The 17,778-nt window shown below is 44.4% G+C and overlaps 1 protein-coding gene across 1 annotated transcript in view; it reads left to right on the top strand.

Annotated features, from left to right (window-relative positions):
- Nucleotides 1–3,840: 3,840 nt before the first annotated feature.
- nhsl3 (NHS like 3) overlaps nucleotides 3,841–17,778 on the top strand; it is a 39,287-nt gene continuing 25,349 nt past the window's right edge. Inside the window, exons 1-2 of the mRNA XM_075449364.1 lie at nucleotides 3,841–4,248; nucleotides 4,858–5,258. Of these exons, the coding sequence (XP_075305479.1) occupies nucleotides 5,027–5,258 (232 nt within the window). The 5' untranslated portion in view covers nucleotides 3,841–4,248; nucleotides 4,858–5,026. The remainder of the gene's footprint in view (nucleotides 4,249–4,857; nucleotides 5,259–17,778) is intronic.

The following is a 17,778-nucleotide window of genomic DNA, read 5'->3' as shown; positions in this document are numbered from 1 at the left end:
GTTACCGTTTTGTTCATTCCTTTTTCCCACACCCCGAGATCTCACTGCCATAAGTATCCTCTGTTCTGGTCATGCACAGTTAGCAGGTGAGACAAAGCTGTCTCTGTTACACGGGCGAATCCCCTCTGTGTGCTTCACAGCTGAAAATCAACCTGCAACCTCTCCCCATTCTTTAAAACTATTATTACATGCCACAATTCTCTTGCTGTCCTCATTTATTTTCCTGCCGTACCTCCTTTTCCACCCCTCCCATCCTCTCAGTCGGTGGATGTTGTAAATAACTTCTTTGGGAATGCATTTTCCCTGTTTTTTTTATGGACTTTCAGTGTTGTTTGGTTTTGTTTCAGAAAACAAACAGAGGGAAGCGATCGCTGCAGAGAGAAGGCCTCTGTGGCAGGACAAAAGCAGGTCGGGAATGATAATGCCGGTCTGAGAGAGCCGGGCTTATCCCAACCGGCAGTATGGATTTCCTGCCTGCAGTCTCCTCTCGGTCACATCAAACACACACAGGTCACTCACTGAAAGTTCATATTGCTTTCATTGCTGTGGTAATTCCACCAGCTCATGTCTGTTAATGACACTAAGCTGTTTTAATGTCCCAAATTTACTTGAATGAGATGTTTGGGTGTTACTTCCCCCTACATCAAACATGAACATCTACTACTCCATATATCTGCAGGTATTCATTTTGACATTTTAACCTCTTCGTCTGTAATGCGTCTCATTAAATGAATATTTTTGCCTCTAAAGTTTCTCACGCAGCAACTGCAGTGTATCCAAAGAGGTTAATACGAAGACAAAAAGGTTAAAGTTATACATCCTACATTCTGGTATGCAGAAATTATGCTTTCAGATCACTATACTAATAGATCTGATAGGTTGAAAGGGGAAAAAATGAATAGTTATATATATGTTGATATTACTGTTTATTATCGATGCATGTTTTTTTTGTCGTTTGTTTGTATTGAGATTTGGTTTGAAAATACGCAACCTTTTACTCTTTGGTTTTGGGTCCGTGCTTTAAGCCGGTTTCTGCCAGATTAGACCATCTGTGGCCTCACAATTCTGAGGTTAATCCATGTCAGGGGTTTTTTAGTTTATCAAAAAGATTCACTTTTCATCCTGAAAGAAAAAAAAAATGGGGGGGGGTGTCATGGGAATGTTTTTTTTCTCTCCAAAAGTGATCTGAATGACACTATAAATCCAGATGTTTTGCCTGTTTAAACATAGTTATACTAGTTCTGAACAGTAGTTAGGTTTTACCTACATACAGCATTCTCGATCCTATCTCGGGTGTTGCTGCAGTTGCACTGTAACATATGCCACAACATCACAGATTTTGGCAAAACATTTTCCTGTAGCCTATTAAAGGGATAGTTCGCCTCTTTTGACATGAAGCTGTATGACATCCCATACTGGCAATATCATTTATTAAATTTCACAAAATCACAAAATCGTTCATTCAGAAAAAGTCAGACCTCACAATCGCTTGGCGCTACTTTCTCTCCCTTCGTATCACTGCGTGCTGTGTAGACCGTGCAGACCGAAGTGCAGACCGAGCAGTAAACACTGTAACGTGCGGCTGTCGGCAGGTGGCTGAACGCAGTGATACGAAGGGAGAGAAAATAGCGCCAATCGATTGTGAGGTCTGACTTTTTCTGGATGAACGATTTTGTGATGCAAATGTATTACTCTTTTGAATTGTTTTGAGAAGCAAAACTCTTTATTTTTGTGGCCCCGGCCAACTAGCCGGACTACCTTCGTCAACGTCAAAACGAGGCTGGAACTCGGCTCACAGGACGCAGCGGGGGGTAAGAAAATGTTCATAAATGATATTGCTAATATGGGATGTCATACAGCTTCATGTCAAAAGAGGCGAACTATCCCTTTAAGACGTGAGATGCCCAGACATATTCAGTGACCCTGTTGCCTTTATTCAGTTTTTCCGTATTCAGTTTCAGTTTCATAACTGTGTCAAAGGTATTAACGTGTAATTGTTGTATGACAGGAGGAAGGCTTTTTAGAAGACGTAGCCAGTTATTGTAGGTACAACAGTCGTTGGAAAGTAGAGCCAAAAGGGAAACGGAGTCAGGAAGGTTTGGTGATACACTCCCCAGTTGGCTCATACTCTTGTGTTGGTTAATTATTTTGCACCTCATACAGCACACACACACACACACACACACACACACACACACACACACATATTTGCAGCCCCCATGCTGACATCCTGAGGATGACTGTTTTCTCCTGCATTGCCATGGAAACATTAAACATTTCAGCCTGTTAGGCGTGAGTGAACTAAACTATGACTCATCCTAACCCCTCCCAGCACACCAGCACACACATACAGTATGGACCGCTCCACCTATCAGTCTGTCTCGCACCGACGTCATTAATCATCTCACAGTAATAACCGGCCAACAGATCTGATCTTTGGAACAAGTTGATTAACTTTTAATTAATTTAAATGGGTGCAGAAGGGAATCTGTCACCGGATCTAAAGGTAACATAATGGCCACAGCGTGTTGATCAAAGTCACGCCACGTGTTTTGATTTTCTTTTGGCCAAAGATGATGTTTGTTTGAGACATAAAGGAAGAGGCTGCTGACTAACGCTGACAGTGTAAGATCAGCTCCAGGGATGTTGGCCTGCAGAATATGAGAAACATGTGTTGTTTCCTTTCTTTCTTTTTTGTCAGAGGCTGACTGACAGTGATATTCTTAGGTCGTGTGCCAGAAATAGGCTCAGGAATCCCAGCAGACAGGTAATTTGGCTGCCTCGTCTCAGGAGTGGAACGAAACAAATGACCCATGGCTCGCTGGCTATATATGAAGCAGACACTGGGGGAAAAAAACGAGTGAAAGAGTTTGATTGTTTATTAAAAGACTGCCTCAACATATCTATTCTAACATATGCTGGTCGAGAACAAAATGAAGAATGTTGTGGCAAATTGATTTCAGGCAAAGGAGCTAGTTGTACGATGTTGAAGAGGCCTTGTGATTTCATTGATTTCATTCTATGGACCAGCTGGAAAACTGAGCAGAAAAATAGGATTCTAAGAAGGTTTTTATCTCACTTTATTGGAAACTAACAGCAATTTGTTTATTATACCAGGGGACAGACATTTTATAAAGTTTAATCCTCTGATGTTGAGGTTATGAGTGGTCATTTCAGTCAATGTTCTTTGTGTTGATAGATTGGAATGATTAGATAATACCATACTGTTCCATTGAATAGAATACACTGCGACTTCAGTGAAGCTTGTTGTTGCTAATTAGCCACATCGTCGACTGTAGCCACTGGCTCGACTCGGTTGTTGCCCCCAGGCTGTGACACTTTCTCCTCCCCCTTTCCTCCAACTTCCCCTTTCTCACCCCAGCAACTCTCCTCTACATTAAAGCCACTCCTGCAACACAGCCACACATTTATATGAACTCCTCCCACTACTAATAAGTGACCCACCCACCACTGGCTTGTGCTAGTCTTGTACCCCACTGGAGTGCAGTTTTGATGCTACTGTCAGATTTCAGTTCTTAAGCTGAAGGTGAGCACCACCTGAACACGACTCGAAGGTAACCGGCCCCTTGTGACTCGCCCCACCTGCCTGCCTAATTATGTGTGTGTGTCACATCTAACAAGGGGTGTTGGGTTTCCACCTGGTTACACAGAGTCAGGGAAGAGCCATCCCATCCTATCTGCAAAAAAAGAAATACATCTTGGCAGAAAAGAAAAAACTGTTTCCTTTGTATTTCTGTCTTGTTCTTCGGACATAGAACCGACTGTGTCCCGTTGAACTGATCCTAGGTGTGTATTTTTTCTTTTTTCTAGCTGCCATGATGGATTATGACTCGAGAGTTCCCCTCCTCAGGGACCCCGAGTGAATGCACCTGATCCCCGGTAAAAGAGAAAATGCTAAAGAAGTCCAACTGCGGTACAGGAAGCAGCTAATGACCTGCGCAGCTCAAGAAAAGGACTCAACAATGAAGCTAAAATGCTAAGCCCCAGCTGTTTGGAATGTAAAGAGAAGCAGTCAGCGCTGGAGTGGTGTGGCAAAGTCCAAACAGCAATGTAAGAGGGTGGAGGAGAGGCTGGCTCCCATGCAGAGGGAGGGACTGGGTGTTCAGAGAGCATGGAGCTTCATTTACCCTGCTAAACACACACACACACACACACATATGCTCTGCAAAGCTGTTCTCAGGCTGAGAGAAAAGAGGGGAGCAGAGGAGAGGACAGCACGCTCGCTGAGTAAGTTGTAAACGCTCATGTCTTGTCTGACTGTTTCGCAGCAAATTCTTTTGCTTTGTGTGCAGCATTGTGTAGAAGCAGATTGGGTGTCTGACCCTCCGTGTGCTTTAGTTGCACGTCTTTAAAGGAAAAAGCATGTTTAGTCATTGCTAGTTTGATTGGATTGACTTTCCTTCTTTTCTCTGACTCATCCATACACACTTTTCTGCTAATGGGAACCAAAGGCAGGCACACACGTACAGAATGTGGACACTGCAGAGCTCCAGCCCTCCACCCTGAAGCCACGATACACACAGAACAGTTGAAAATAGAAAAGTGGAGGAGGGGGGGGGCAAAAGTGTAATTGGAAAACTGTATTTGTATAAAGTCAAACTGATGTTGTTTCATCCTATTTCATAACTTCATGTTGCCTTGCTAATAACCCCTTGACCACTTATTATAGCCCTTGACTTATTCGGTTGATCTGTAGTTAATCCTGCGTTATTCTTGTTCTCCTCTGGATTTTTCATGCCACGCAATTGTTCCACTGGCTTTCGTTCCCGGCCTATTTTTGTGTCTTTCCCTTTGTGCCCTCTTTCTCTCATCCTGCTGATCTCATTGTTATCCCAGGTGGTGACAGTCAGGAAAAACATAGATACTAAGAGAGGCCAAAGAGGGACAGAGAAATTCATCCAATCCAGGAGAGCGGCGAGGTTTTAGATCCCGTGGCGTATTCCCACAGAAAGCACACTGTTTTGGGTGGAAGTACCGAGACTCAGATTCCACGACCAGCCTCAGGATGTCCCGGAGGAGGTCTACAGGTGACCTGGTGCCCAGGGACATCACTGAGATCCTAGCCCGGGAGGCGAGGGCTCAGCGTGGGCAGAAGAAGCCAGGAAGCTCTCTGGGACAGGCCTTAAACTGGTTGAGGGGGAGTCGGAGGAAGAAGAGCATTGGCAATGGACTTAACCGTACTCTTTGTGGTGTGACAGATGCCAAACTTGGACTGCAGAACCATGACGCTCCAAAAGGTGAGTGGGTTGTCGTGTCGCCCTTGATGTTTTCAGGTCTAGCTGTTTAACTGATGCTTTTACATCCCTAAAGAACACTGACTGGATCACGCACTTGTAAATCTAAGGAATTTCAATCTTGATTCCCTATGAAAAGCTGAATGAAATAGCAGCTGACCAGAAACAGTTTGTTAGAATTGATCAGTACAGGAAGCTTTGGGTCCTTGAGTGAAATTCCATACAAAACAGAATTCACTAATTGTATCACAGAGTGTATTTTCAGTATGAATATAAAAAAGAAAATGCTGAAACCTTAATCTAAAACAGTAGTCTTCATCGTGTAACTTCAGTAATGCTCCTCGGGATTCTGTCTCCTCTCACTTCTACGGGGGAAAGTTTAGTTCCTCAGCTCACTGTTTATGGTTTTACGCAACTCTTATTGCTTAGCTCGACTCTTCCTGCTCTCTGAGTAGCAACTGCTTTCAGGAAAATCCTCACGCGAACTTCCCAAGGAGTGAGATGAAGGGCCGTGGTGCTGACATCCGGCCCTGGGTGATGTGATCACAAGTGGACAGCTCCAAGTACACGTGTTCACACATGCAGTTTAAATTGGTCCACATGTGTGACCCGAGCGACCGCATGCGATCGTTAGCCGCTCTGCACGCAGTGAAACAGTAACAGCTGTGACATGAGAGATGTCAAGAAGCATAAAATGAATTTAAAAGAAAATAAAGCTTTTAACCCACTTAAATTCTGACGGGGGGTGCAGTCAGCTGCTTTCTACACAACTTGACTGTGGGCACAAGTGTGGCGAATAAGTGGCTGCTTACTGTTGGAAGGATTTTTGTGTCGTGACTCATGCAAAGAATTTCACGATAAGGTGACCACATCGGGTACAATAATTGCCAAAATGGTTTCAAAGAAACATTACAAACCTGAGACAGCTCACCCATGGAGCCTCTTAGTGAGCTACCGATGGCCCCAACGCTCCAGTTCTGTAAAAAACAATGTTTGCCTCTGAAGATAGTTTCTTCAGTACATTTCCCACAGATTACTTTCTAATCATTTTAAATGAGCGAGAGGCTTTTCCCCTAATTTTACCTCACTTTTTACAGATGGTAGTTTTTCTTGAAAAAGAAGGAATGGGAAAGCATTCTCGTGGCGGCTCCTCTGCTGTTTACTGGACCACCTCTGAATGTGGCCTGAGCAATCGAGACTTACTGCATCCTAAACCCATCCTGAGTGCGTTCGCCCCTGTGTTTAGCACTGTCCATCTGTGACTGAATCACCCAGGATGCATGTTGGCACCAAATGTGATTAAGCTCATAGTTAGCAATTAGCCGGCAAATATAGTGGAGCAAAGACATTTCTATAATGATGTGGCGGAGACCTAAACAGAGCTAAAAGGAGCTAATATGTGCCAAGCAGTCCGAAACACAACTTAAAAAGAATGTCGTCGCTCTGTGTATGCAGGATGTTTAAATATGTGTTGACTGTTATGCTGTTCTTACCAGCTTTAAAAAGCTATTAAAGCCAGTTTGTACAGTTTCTTTCCTTTCCCTCGAGTGGCAAAAAAGTCACTCAATGCATTTTGCAAGAGAGAAAACACTTAAAGGTGGGGTAGGGGATCTTTTTCTGGAGCATTTTATTACATATTGCTTGAAATACTCTTCACACCCCCATTGCAACCAATTAATAAAAAGTTTTGACACAAATATAAAAAAGTTTTAGTGGCCTCTAGAACGTACAATCTAGGAAAAACACTATCCAATCATACCGAACGGACCGTTAACGATGATTGGATTCTGATGCGTCTATCAAACTGCAATCTGCTCCTCCTTCCCCCTGTGCGCGTACCCTGCTCCGTGAACGAATTACGCGTCCAGAAGCTTGGCAGGAAGCTAAACTAGAGCCAGCTTGGCTAGCACCTAGCATTATTAAACGCATAGTTAGCATATACTAAGGCTAGGCGTCCACTATTCCGTCACGTCAACGTAACTCGCCGGATTGGATGCCTAGTGTCGCCGTGTTGCTGCTGCAGTGGGCGTGTACAGAGGGGCTTGTATACGAAGTTGTAGATAGAACATACGGGCTCCGGTGGAAAGTAAATAACTTGTGATTTTAACCAACCGAAGTTTCTCCCTCTAAAAATTTGAGTTTTGGAGGGAAATTAATGTGTATAAATCGTCAGCAATGGAAAATTATTTCGTATTTCACCATGGCTGTGGATCTGCGAGCGAGGAGAGCTGCTGTGCTGCTGAGCCGACACAGGAGATCACATGATCTACAGTCATTGGATAACGCACTACGGCTGCCGTGGCAAATTTGCATAAACTTCGAGCGAGCCCAACTTTTTGACGTGCCGCAAGTCCCCCGCTCGCCGTGCCGGAATCCCAGCATGCTTTGCGAGCACGGCGACAACGATCGGCCGGATTTCATTGAAAATTAATTGAATGCGTTGGATACGGCTTGACGTGCCGGAATAGTGGACGCCTAGCGTAAATACTAAATACGGCAACGATCGATGCTTGCTGTCAGAACAGCGCTCGTGCGCCTTCGTACTCGTGCGCGTTCATGTACTCTAGAGGCGTGGCTTCGGGGGGAAAGTGAAGAAAAGGGTTGGGACTTTTGACCTGTGTATTTTCAAAATGCAGCTTCGCTGGACTCAAAATCCAGGATCTCCTACCCTACCTTTAAGAGGACATGCTTGTACAGAATTTCTCCGCTTTAAAACCAGGAAATGTTTTGTTCACTAGTCCAACTGCAGAGGTTAATGTTGCTTCTTAGCGCCCTCGTTAGTAATTAGATAGAAGAGAGTAAAATAAGTTTATAAGTCTTTTTTTTTAAGCCTCTTCTTGTTTGTTTGGTAACTTTGTGGTGGAATTTTGTCTTTTTTTTCACCACTGAACATGCGTGGATGACATGTTTCTGTGGAATCTGGTGACTTCTGGATTAAGATGGAAAGTTAAGAGAGCTTTATTCATTGTCAGGACATCAGTCTGTACATCTGTAACTTGGCGTAAGTGACTCACACAGACACATTGGCACAGGGGTCTAATCCCCTTTTCTGTTTACTGATGCGTTTGCTTGGTCGGCAGCACAGAGATTACCCACAGTCCCCATTTCCTGTTTTTGTTTCACCTCTAAACCCATCCCGCTATGTCACTGTGTGTGTGCGCGTGCGTGTGTGCGTGATTACTGCTGTAACTCTTGACAACCCAGATTTACCTCTGACTGTTTTGGCCAGTCCCGTTTTTTTCTCTTACTCGTTTCACCTAGAGGGGACTTCCAGGATGCGTTAGTATGTCAAACATACTAGTAAGAGGCAGTGACTCCATCCGAAACCAAACAGTAACCAGCAGTCTTGCTAATAATTCCCCGCCAGAGGATGTGGTCAATGGCTGATGTGTGGGAACCATGTTTTTTTGGCGTTTTGTGTGAGGGAGTTTTTCCATTTTAAGACTTAAAAGCACCACTGTGAAGCAAAGCTTTAAGAGCCCCCAGCTAGGCCAGGAGCTGCAGCTTTAAAAAGTAAGATTGGAACAAAATATAGATGAGCTGTTCACTGGTGTCCTGTAATCTTTGTTTTACAGCATTTTTTTGGGTTGTGTTAATAGCAAGCTTTTATTTTTGGCTCAGTATGTCGACTTGTGTGGACTGAAACTATTTAAATATATATACAAGTTGTTGCCAGCAACACACCAGGAATGTGACATCACACTTCCTTTAAATGGCATGGAATCATTCGAGCTGTCTGATTCTCCTCTTCACGATGCTCCATACATTTGTAAGCTCTATAAAAATAATGCTTTTCCCAAGAAAAGATTTTGTTTTGATGGCAGCACATGTCTCTCCCAAATGATTACATACACCTCTGCATCAATGATGCCCTCGCACGTATGCAAGTCATCCCGTTATGTCCAAAAGCAGCTGGAAGACGGTGCTCATCTGTCCCAAGCACAGCACAAAGTCCAGATGAACCTTGGTTCACAGAACTCGACTGTGTTTCTGCACACAGTTGATATGCAGCATGTCTTCCTTGTTGCATAATACAGTGTCAGGTTACAGTTCTGGATGCAGCAGCAGACCGGGATGAGTAGCAAAGGTTTTGCAAAGTGCACTTGGGCTCATGTAGCTGCGGGATTGTTTTTTAATGCACTGCTGCCTCAAGGACTCGAATGTCACTTGCATCCAGACGTGGTTTCTGTCCTTGGCTTCTTTTGCAATGAGATTTCCCCAAAATCGACTCTTTCCACACTATTATGCTATCATACTGTGGATGTTGGACGACCAAACTTTTTTATGAAATTTTGCATTGAGCATTTTTTTTTATTCATTTTTGCTCTCAGTATTTAATTTATTCATCCATTACTGTTATTTTTTTTAACCGATTGTAGGATTCTCTGACCGAGTTTGGCACAGTGAGCCACGACCAACTCTCCATTGCAAAGTGTTGGCTCCTTATCTACCCAATCCTGACACCCTCACCAGTTCATCTGCAGATTGTAAAGTCTGACAGAATGCTTTCAGAGTGAGTTTCTTTGGAAATGGAGGGTGTAAGTAGTATTAAAAATTAACAGCTACTTGGAAAAAGTCAGTAAATCTATCTCACCTTTAAATCGATTCCATTCAAATTTTGCAATAGCGATTCATTGGGCATGAGATAGATTTTTCCCCATGAAGTTAATCCCTGTAGTCTCGTGCGTGACGCAGCAGTGGTGCGTTTACGTCCACGCAAGATGGCCGACGCAGGTAAAACTCTGCTCAGCAAGCCGCCCCAACTTAAGTCTGACGTCTGGAACCATTTCGGATTTAGAACAACAAAGAACAATTAGCTGGATAAAACCAAAGTGTTTTGCAAGGTCTGCCAAGCGGAGGTCAGTTATTGTAAAAATACTACGAAGCTCAGAAACTACTTGACAAGGTATCACGCTACGATAACGTTAGCTTCCGACAACAAGCGCGCGAAGTAGCCGACGATCAGCTGCATTATCTCCACCGCATGAACCATATTTGCAGCGTTGTCCGTCACGACTGCTGGGTCTTTGCTGGTCAGCCCCCACTCCTGTATGGCCCCCGTCAACATGGCAGCTATATTAATAGCGGTGTGGCTCGTGAGAACCTCGGTGGTCTGTAGCACATGATACATGTAATGAGAAGTCACTGTCATGCACGACTGCGTTGACAGTGATGTCCAGGTTTCACATAGCCTGGGAATTCCCATGCTGCTTTGCGCTCGATTTCATTCTCACTGCAAAGTCAGCCTGGAAACCACCGCCCTTATTTTTGCCAGAGTTTGGGAACCAATCACAGAACGGGGGGGCAGCAAGACGATGACGACGTCTATGCGCTACACCGAAGCTTGTAGAGTGTTAATCCAACATGACAGCGGACACAATGTTACCGTTCAATGCAGCCTTAGAAAGTGTTTCGGAGTAGATTCACCCTAAGGTCATTTGAACCGTGACATCCAGCCAAGTAGCCATACCCGAAGTTTTTCCGATATTGGCTGAACATCAGCTGAGTTACTGAGTTATCCCGAATAGCTTAGTACAAGCGCTAACGGACCCTGCCAGTATCTCCAAAATTACCACACTAAAATCACGTCATGACACCAAACTTCTACAGTAGTACAAATATGGTCTGTACTCACAAAACGATGCATTTGGAAGTTTGAAAATAGTCCAGGAGTTTATTATTATCAACACAAGCCTGATAGCTTCTCTGCTGCTAAAGCTGCGTCGACGTCACTTCTGGGAGCTTGGAGCTTCAAAGTAAGATGAGGGTTGATCTACTACTGTAGACAACAAAGCAAGGCTGCTCAATTTCTCCATTATTAAAATAAATTCACAACTCTACAACATAAAAATTCATGTAGAATATAGCATATAGGCCTACTTTGTTGTCAATTTAAGTAGCTTAGAGCGCAAGTTTACTTTTATTTTCCATTTTTTTTTCTTCTTCCTCGTCGAATTTCTGTCGTCATCTGGTATAAGTGATACAATTGGCTATGAATCGCGCGCAAAGCAGCATGGGAAGAACCTGACGTCATTTGATAGACATTCGTAGCGCCCAATAAACGGCTCTAGGCATTCGTAAACCACGCCTCAAATACGAGAAAATGCACACCTAGTTCCCAGACCACCATCTCATCGAGATTGTGGACGCGTCAGCCAGGCTAGGTTTCACAAGTTATTGTTATTATTGTGACTTTATTCTCACTTGGTCACAAATTCACAATAACAGGACTTGTCTTTAGACAGTTTAAGTTTACTTTTAGTTTTGTTACCATTATTATTATTTTTGCACATTAAGAAACAACGACTTAATGCAATTTGCAGTGATGGAATGTTGTAGTTAAAGGACACTTTCACTTGCAATTCCTTTATAATTTCAAAATTGCCCTTTTGAGACTTGAGACAGTTTTGTTTACAGCCGAAGTTTAAACTGTCCAATTTATAAGTTTGCACTTAAAACCGGTTGTTTATGGTGAAAAGAAATTTTGTTTTGTTGAGCCATTTTCATTATTTAAGAGCAGATTGACTCAAATCGAATCGGGATTAATCGATTCAGGACCTTATGATTCGAAATCTAATCGATTTAGGAAATTGGCCACGATACCCAGCCCTACTTATGAGTGTCATCTCCGAAGGGATTCTTTTTTTTAATCTTCTTACATCTATGCTGTTGAAGTCTGTGCTCTTGCCCCATCATCTAAAAAGCTTAAAAAAAAAAAAAAGGCTCTCCAAATCGTTTAAAGATATGTCAATCTTCTACAAGTTGAATGGCATTCAAACAACCGCCAAATTATCCAGGATGGGCTGCCTCTGCAAATGTATATCAAGAGCAAACCGATGATGAAATAAGTCTCCAAGAAACCCCCCAAAATATCCCCCATTGTGTTCCAGTAGAAGGAAATTGCACACATTTGACCTGCCCGAGTGATGTGAAACGAAGTTTTCTGGACGGATGGACGTTAGACACAACTGTTTGGCCACATTAAGGCATGTTTTTGGGTTTTTTTCAGACCAAAGCAGTCTTTTTTCAAGAGAAAAATAAAAGCAATACAAACTGGGAAGCATGGCGTGGCAAGGTTATGGTTCGGGGTTACTTCACTGCTTCGGGGACCGGGTCGACACAGCAATCGAAATGCTTATAGGCAGCATTTAAACGTTCCACAGCAATGAGACGCGCTGCCAAAATTACAACTGCTGCAATCCCGCCACCTTGGCATGTCACTTACTTATTTGAGTCTTATTATTTGAGCCTCGTTAACGTGTTTGAGCTGAAGAAGACTCAGGGAGAGAAGAGACAGACTGAATCTTACCAGCCGCCACATCCCAGAATCGAGCTGCATTACAGCTCCTTGCAGTTCACATCTGCCATTAAGTGTGAGTGTGAGGCTGCGAAGCAGCAGCCTACGAGCCTCGATTTTGTTTTGAATTGAAGTAAACAACTGGAAATAGCTTATACAGTAGAGCCTTTGCGACTAACACATGCAGTCACAGATAACACGGCTGGTTCTATATTATTATAAAGTGAGACGCTATCTCATTTGATGAACACAATCAGCCTTTATCACCTTCCTATCCGCACCGCGTGTTTTCCCCTCTCCACCAAAATGTTTGCCTGCGTGGGTCAGAGTTTCCACACAGGTGCCCCCGCTCTCCTTTCAGCTCCTGTCAACCCCAAAAAATCGTCCAACTGTTTCCATCAGGTGCGCTTGCTTTTTTTACATGACTGCACGTGCTTTGGCAAGAACAAGACACAGACTAAGCCACTGCGCCTCGCCGCTTCTTTGTGGTAAAACTGATTCTGGACATCTTTATGACAGGTAGCTCTCTCAGATTTACTCCTCCGTGATCCAGAGCTCTGGCCTTCAGATACATTTTAGAGATTCTTCTCCTGTTGCAGGAAAAAAAAAAGCACTCTTTGATGTGCTGAATTCCTTGGAGCCGTGCATCAGAGCAGTTTGTGTGTGTGTGTGTGTGTGTGTGTGTGTGCGCGCGCCAAGGTCTGCTGGTCTTGTTGGTGCGCATGTGAGTGCGTGGCAGCCCGGATGCCAGATTGGTCTTGGAGTTATGCGATGTAGGGGAGAGATTACAACGAATCACAAAGCCCCATTCAGCCTAAAGAGGACTCTTAGGGAACAGTCTCTCAATGCTTTTTTAATTAGAGTGACTTCTCAGAAAACACACACACACACACGTCTCTTTTTCATAGATTTTCGCATTCAGCGCAGCACATCTCTGCTTTTGACTGGCACCTCAGCTTGCTTCACGCCCTGTGCTCAGCACCACTGTGGGCGTGTAACTCTCCGCTGCTTCTTACTGTGTAATCAGCGTGTGTTCGTAGCGACGTGTGGATATCTTGCAGTGCTGTGTGTGAGGGCGTGTGACTTGGTTGCTACCCTGTATCAGGGGGTTATATCCGTGTTTGTGTGTCAGCTGCATATTGCTGGGCTTAGGGCGGCGCCAACGTCCATGACATCACCTCCACACACCAACACACATAAGGGCTTACGGAGGCCCCGCAACTACCTGCTTTGTACCCGCTCAGCCCATCTTTGGCCGCTGTTTGAGCGGTGAGGTCATTTTGCGCAATCCCTCGGATTCCATGTGTGTCTCCATGTGTGCAGCCATTGTTTTTCTGCTTGCGCGAAGCCGCGCGTGTGCGAGTGCGTCAGTGTGACAGCGCTTTCAACTGTATCACACACGCAGGCCTTCTAAGTGTGCTTGCAATGGATCCCTTTCTTTGCTAGAGTTCCTTTAAATGCAAGGGCTTGTCCATGTGTGTGACAGCCACATCACAGTCAGGGTGTGTAGACTCACAAACTGTAATGTAGATTACAGACCTGGCAGAGTTACTGTGGAGCAAACATCTCATTACATAAAAATATATTGTATACAGCTCTATTACAGGCCACAACTCAGCAGTTTAATGCATTTTGAAAGGATAGAGGCGGCGAGTGGAGCGCATGCCGATAGGGAGGAGTGTGAAAGTATAATGCAACCTCACTCTGTCCCCTGGGAATATGCACATGCACATGCACACGCACACATGGATGAGTGAGGTAATTTTACCTGGGTAAGCAGATACCTCCAGCCCTCATCCATCACCGCGGACTTAAAGCTACGTCGGAGAGGTAAACGTCTCCCAGGCAACGGCATTGTGAGGGACACACTGCTGCGGCAGCAATGCGGCGAGGCAACAATAGCGTCCAGCTGTGACGTCTGGAGTAAAGAGAACATCGTCTCTCGGGTCGCGTTTAATATGAGGGCCCAAAGTGTGGTAAGAGTGGCACGATGAGATGTGCTGCAGCGGTGCAGAGGGGTAAAGGGAAGCTCCCCTTCATGGGGGATACGGCCCAATTAAGCCACATCTGTCCTCATGTCATGTTGAATCTAATTTTTCCAGAGAAACATATATTTATGTGCATGCTTCTTGAACAACCCACCCAAGTACACACATGTACAGAGGAAAAGGTCACTAAAATCTCTTGTCATCATCCTCAAGCTTATTTTGCAGAGGTGCTGTTTATAGCCTTAAAGGTAATGGGTTGTTTCATGGGACGTCCAGGGTGTTTGATGTGGCGGGGGGAGCAGCTGGAAGAGATCAGCGTAGGACTGGGGTAGTAGGAGTCTGTATACACAGAGAACCACAACAAGTTTACCCCTCAGGACTGCGTGTGTGAGTTTGTGTGTGTGTGTGTGTGTGTGTGTGTGTGTGTGTGTGTGTGTGTGTGTGTGTGGGGTTCCTGTTGTATAATGTGTTGCAATAGATACACCTGTTGAACGCCGTTTACTCGATCCAGCTGCTGTTCTTTTTTTCCCTACACGGAGAAGAACAGACTGCACAATGACAAAGCCACCGAGGAATTCAGTCAGTCTTGAGTAAAGCGACACTCACAGCCATATATGTTCCGATCATTTGTGATCTGTAAAAGTGTGTCAGAGCACCAAACAGTGTTACTTTATCCGTTTTATCTTAAAGCTTGTGGCTTTAAAAACTCTTAAAAGGCTTATATTTAGCTGGAAATGAAGGCAGCAGCAGTTCAGACTTGTAGATAAAGATGTACACAACACCTTTCTATGCCCTTCCTGGCCATGCAGTAGCATACAACTGTCTCTAAGGTTTTTTTTTGGGCCACACCCGATTAGACTTGGGCGGCAATCACCGCTTTCGTTGCTGCTGAAGCTTATGACACTTGTTTATGTTTGTGCACTTTCTCCCCCAGAAGATTAGATTGAAATACTTTGAACTGAGATAAAACTCTTTTATGGACCTGGCGGGCTGTCCAGGGTGCGCCCCGCCTCTCGCCCAGTGACAGCTGGGATAGGCTCCAGCCCAGTCCAAATCACTCTGAGCCACATGTCAAAATGAGATGTTGCCACCTTGTAATTGTAATTCATATACATGAATGTAGCATTAAAAAAAAAGGGGGGCCCTTGCTACCGTAACACTCGAGAGCAACTAATGTCAGGGGAACACCAGGCCCCCCTGCTCTTTCATTGTAGCATTACTGTAGGTAAGTGGAGCTCTGCGGATGGCCTGACAGTCGGGTCAATACTGATTCTTTTTGTCTTCATAGAACAAAAAAGATCTATTTTCGCACCGGAAGTTGAAATTAGGCGTAATTAAGACGTTTAACTGCATTTGTTGAAGTGCATTTATATAATCTTGTCTTGCTGCGAACAGCGGACCAGACTGCTGCTTGTCCTTCATTAGCGGAGTAGGTTATGTTTTGAGATGCAAAAATGAGGTGGCTTCGTCAGTTATGTTGCTGTTTTGAAGCTGTGTGACCACTGGATCATTTTTCCTTTAACCTGTGTTTTATTTCTTCCAACTACCAGAGCACAGAACCGGGACTGGGCCTAATATGAATACCTTTAGCACTTTAACACACTGAACTAAGTTCAGGCGTCCTGAAGGCATGTGAAAAACAGCCAGAAAACTTGATCTTTGCTCTTCGGAACAAAGTGCATGTAACATTGTCACAGCGGTTTGGAGAAGGACTCTTCATCCTGATAACCAAGTGAGCGGAGGAGAAGTTTGTTGCTTTAGGTTTTCCATAGTTTTAACACTTACATTTTTGCGTGTAGGGCTTGTATGGTGATAGCTAAACCTTGCCACAAGATGGGAGCGCTGGGCTGATGTATATTGAACTAAAAAGACTTAAACCAAGATCATAGATTGCAGGACGATGCACGCCAACTGTCAGTCTTTTAATGTCTAACCTCTCTTCTTTTTTTTTTTAACAAATCTCTTGTTTTCGACCCCTAGCTCTCTCCTCTCGGACACACACTCCATCACGCAGTCAAATAAGACTACAAACTCAAACATTTAGAAAGGTGGTCCCGTCTCAAGACCCTTGCGATGATCACCCTGGCAACCACTTTCCCTGACAACTATCCCCTGACAACGACATTCCTCTGCACCACTGCCCTTTCATGTACCCCTGCACTTTTGTTCGCCTTTGAGCTCCCCACACTTGTCATATTCTAAAATCTCATGACAGTGACACAGACTTTGATCACTCGCACATTTAAATGGATCTGGGGCATGTTGGGCATGATGTTTTACAGCTCATAGGTAATTGCAGAGTGAAGAGCAGCCAGTGCACACACAGACGCACACACTCCTAAGTGCACTCTCCCAGCTCTATGACGGATGAGATAGGAGCACCATACCAGCACAAATGTACTGGGTGCGGTTCTGTTGGGGCTGCATTAGGAGGATCTGTGAGTGCATCATTGCAGATCATCTTACACTGCGATAGGAGTATAGTGTGATATCCTACAGACACATATATTCCCTTCTCCTTCTCTCATGCAAATGCATTTCAGCCCGCATTTGGTAAGCAATTATATTTCATAATTGGAAAGTCCCAGCAAGTCCTGCTGCTCAAATCGATCCCTCCTCAAGGGGAACGAGGGATTGTAAATTCTTTGCAGCTCTCTCTGTACAATGCACCCCCCCTCCATAGCCCCTCCCGGAGCTGTAAATCTGCTTTTTATTGGAGGCTTTTTATCTCTCAGCAGTTCTCTGCACATCCCAGGAGCAGGGCATGCAGGAGTGAGAGGAAATGTGAAAAGAGTGACCACGATGATGAGCGTTTGGTTTCATTTTCTTGCTCCTCATCGTCCCTCTCCCTTCTTCCTTTTCTTTCCTGTGAGGAATCTCAGTTTCACGTGATGTCAGCAGCGTCCCCCGCGCGGATGGTGTTCCTACCATCTCTCTACCTTCCATAAGCCTCCCTTCTGACCTCACTCTCGATGACTATCGATCCACAGGCTCTGCCATTAGAACGACAGCCGCAAAGGGTTGGCAAAAGGTCGGGGCATCGTGATCCCAGTATTTAGGGGCAAATGTGTTTGCTGCTAGATTTTCTTTAGATAAAAAAATGACAGAAAACACTGATATGTTGGGTCTTTGTTGATCCTTTAGTAGTCCCGATCATCTTTCCTACTGTAACCCTCCCATCTGTATTTCCTCCAGCATCGATGGAATATTCTCCTCTGAAAACCAGCTTTGATGTGTG

Source organism: Odontesthes bonariensis, chromosome 18 (genome assembly GCF_027942865.1).
Source record: "Odontesthes bonariensis isolate fOdoBon6 chromosome 18, fOdoBon6.hap1, whole genome shotgun sequence".
NCBI lineage: Eukaryota > Metazoa > Chordata > Actinopteri > Atheriniformes > Atherinopsidae > Odontesthes > Odontesthes bonariensis.
Note: the sequence above shows the minus strand (reverse complement) of the source record. Positions and strands in the feature narration are given on the sequence as shown.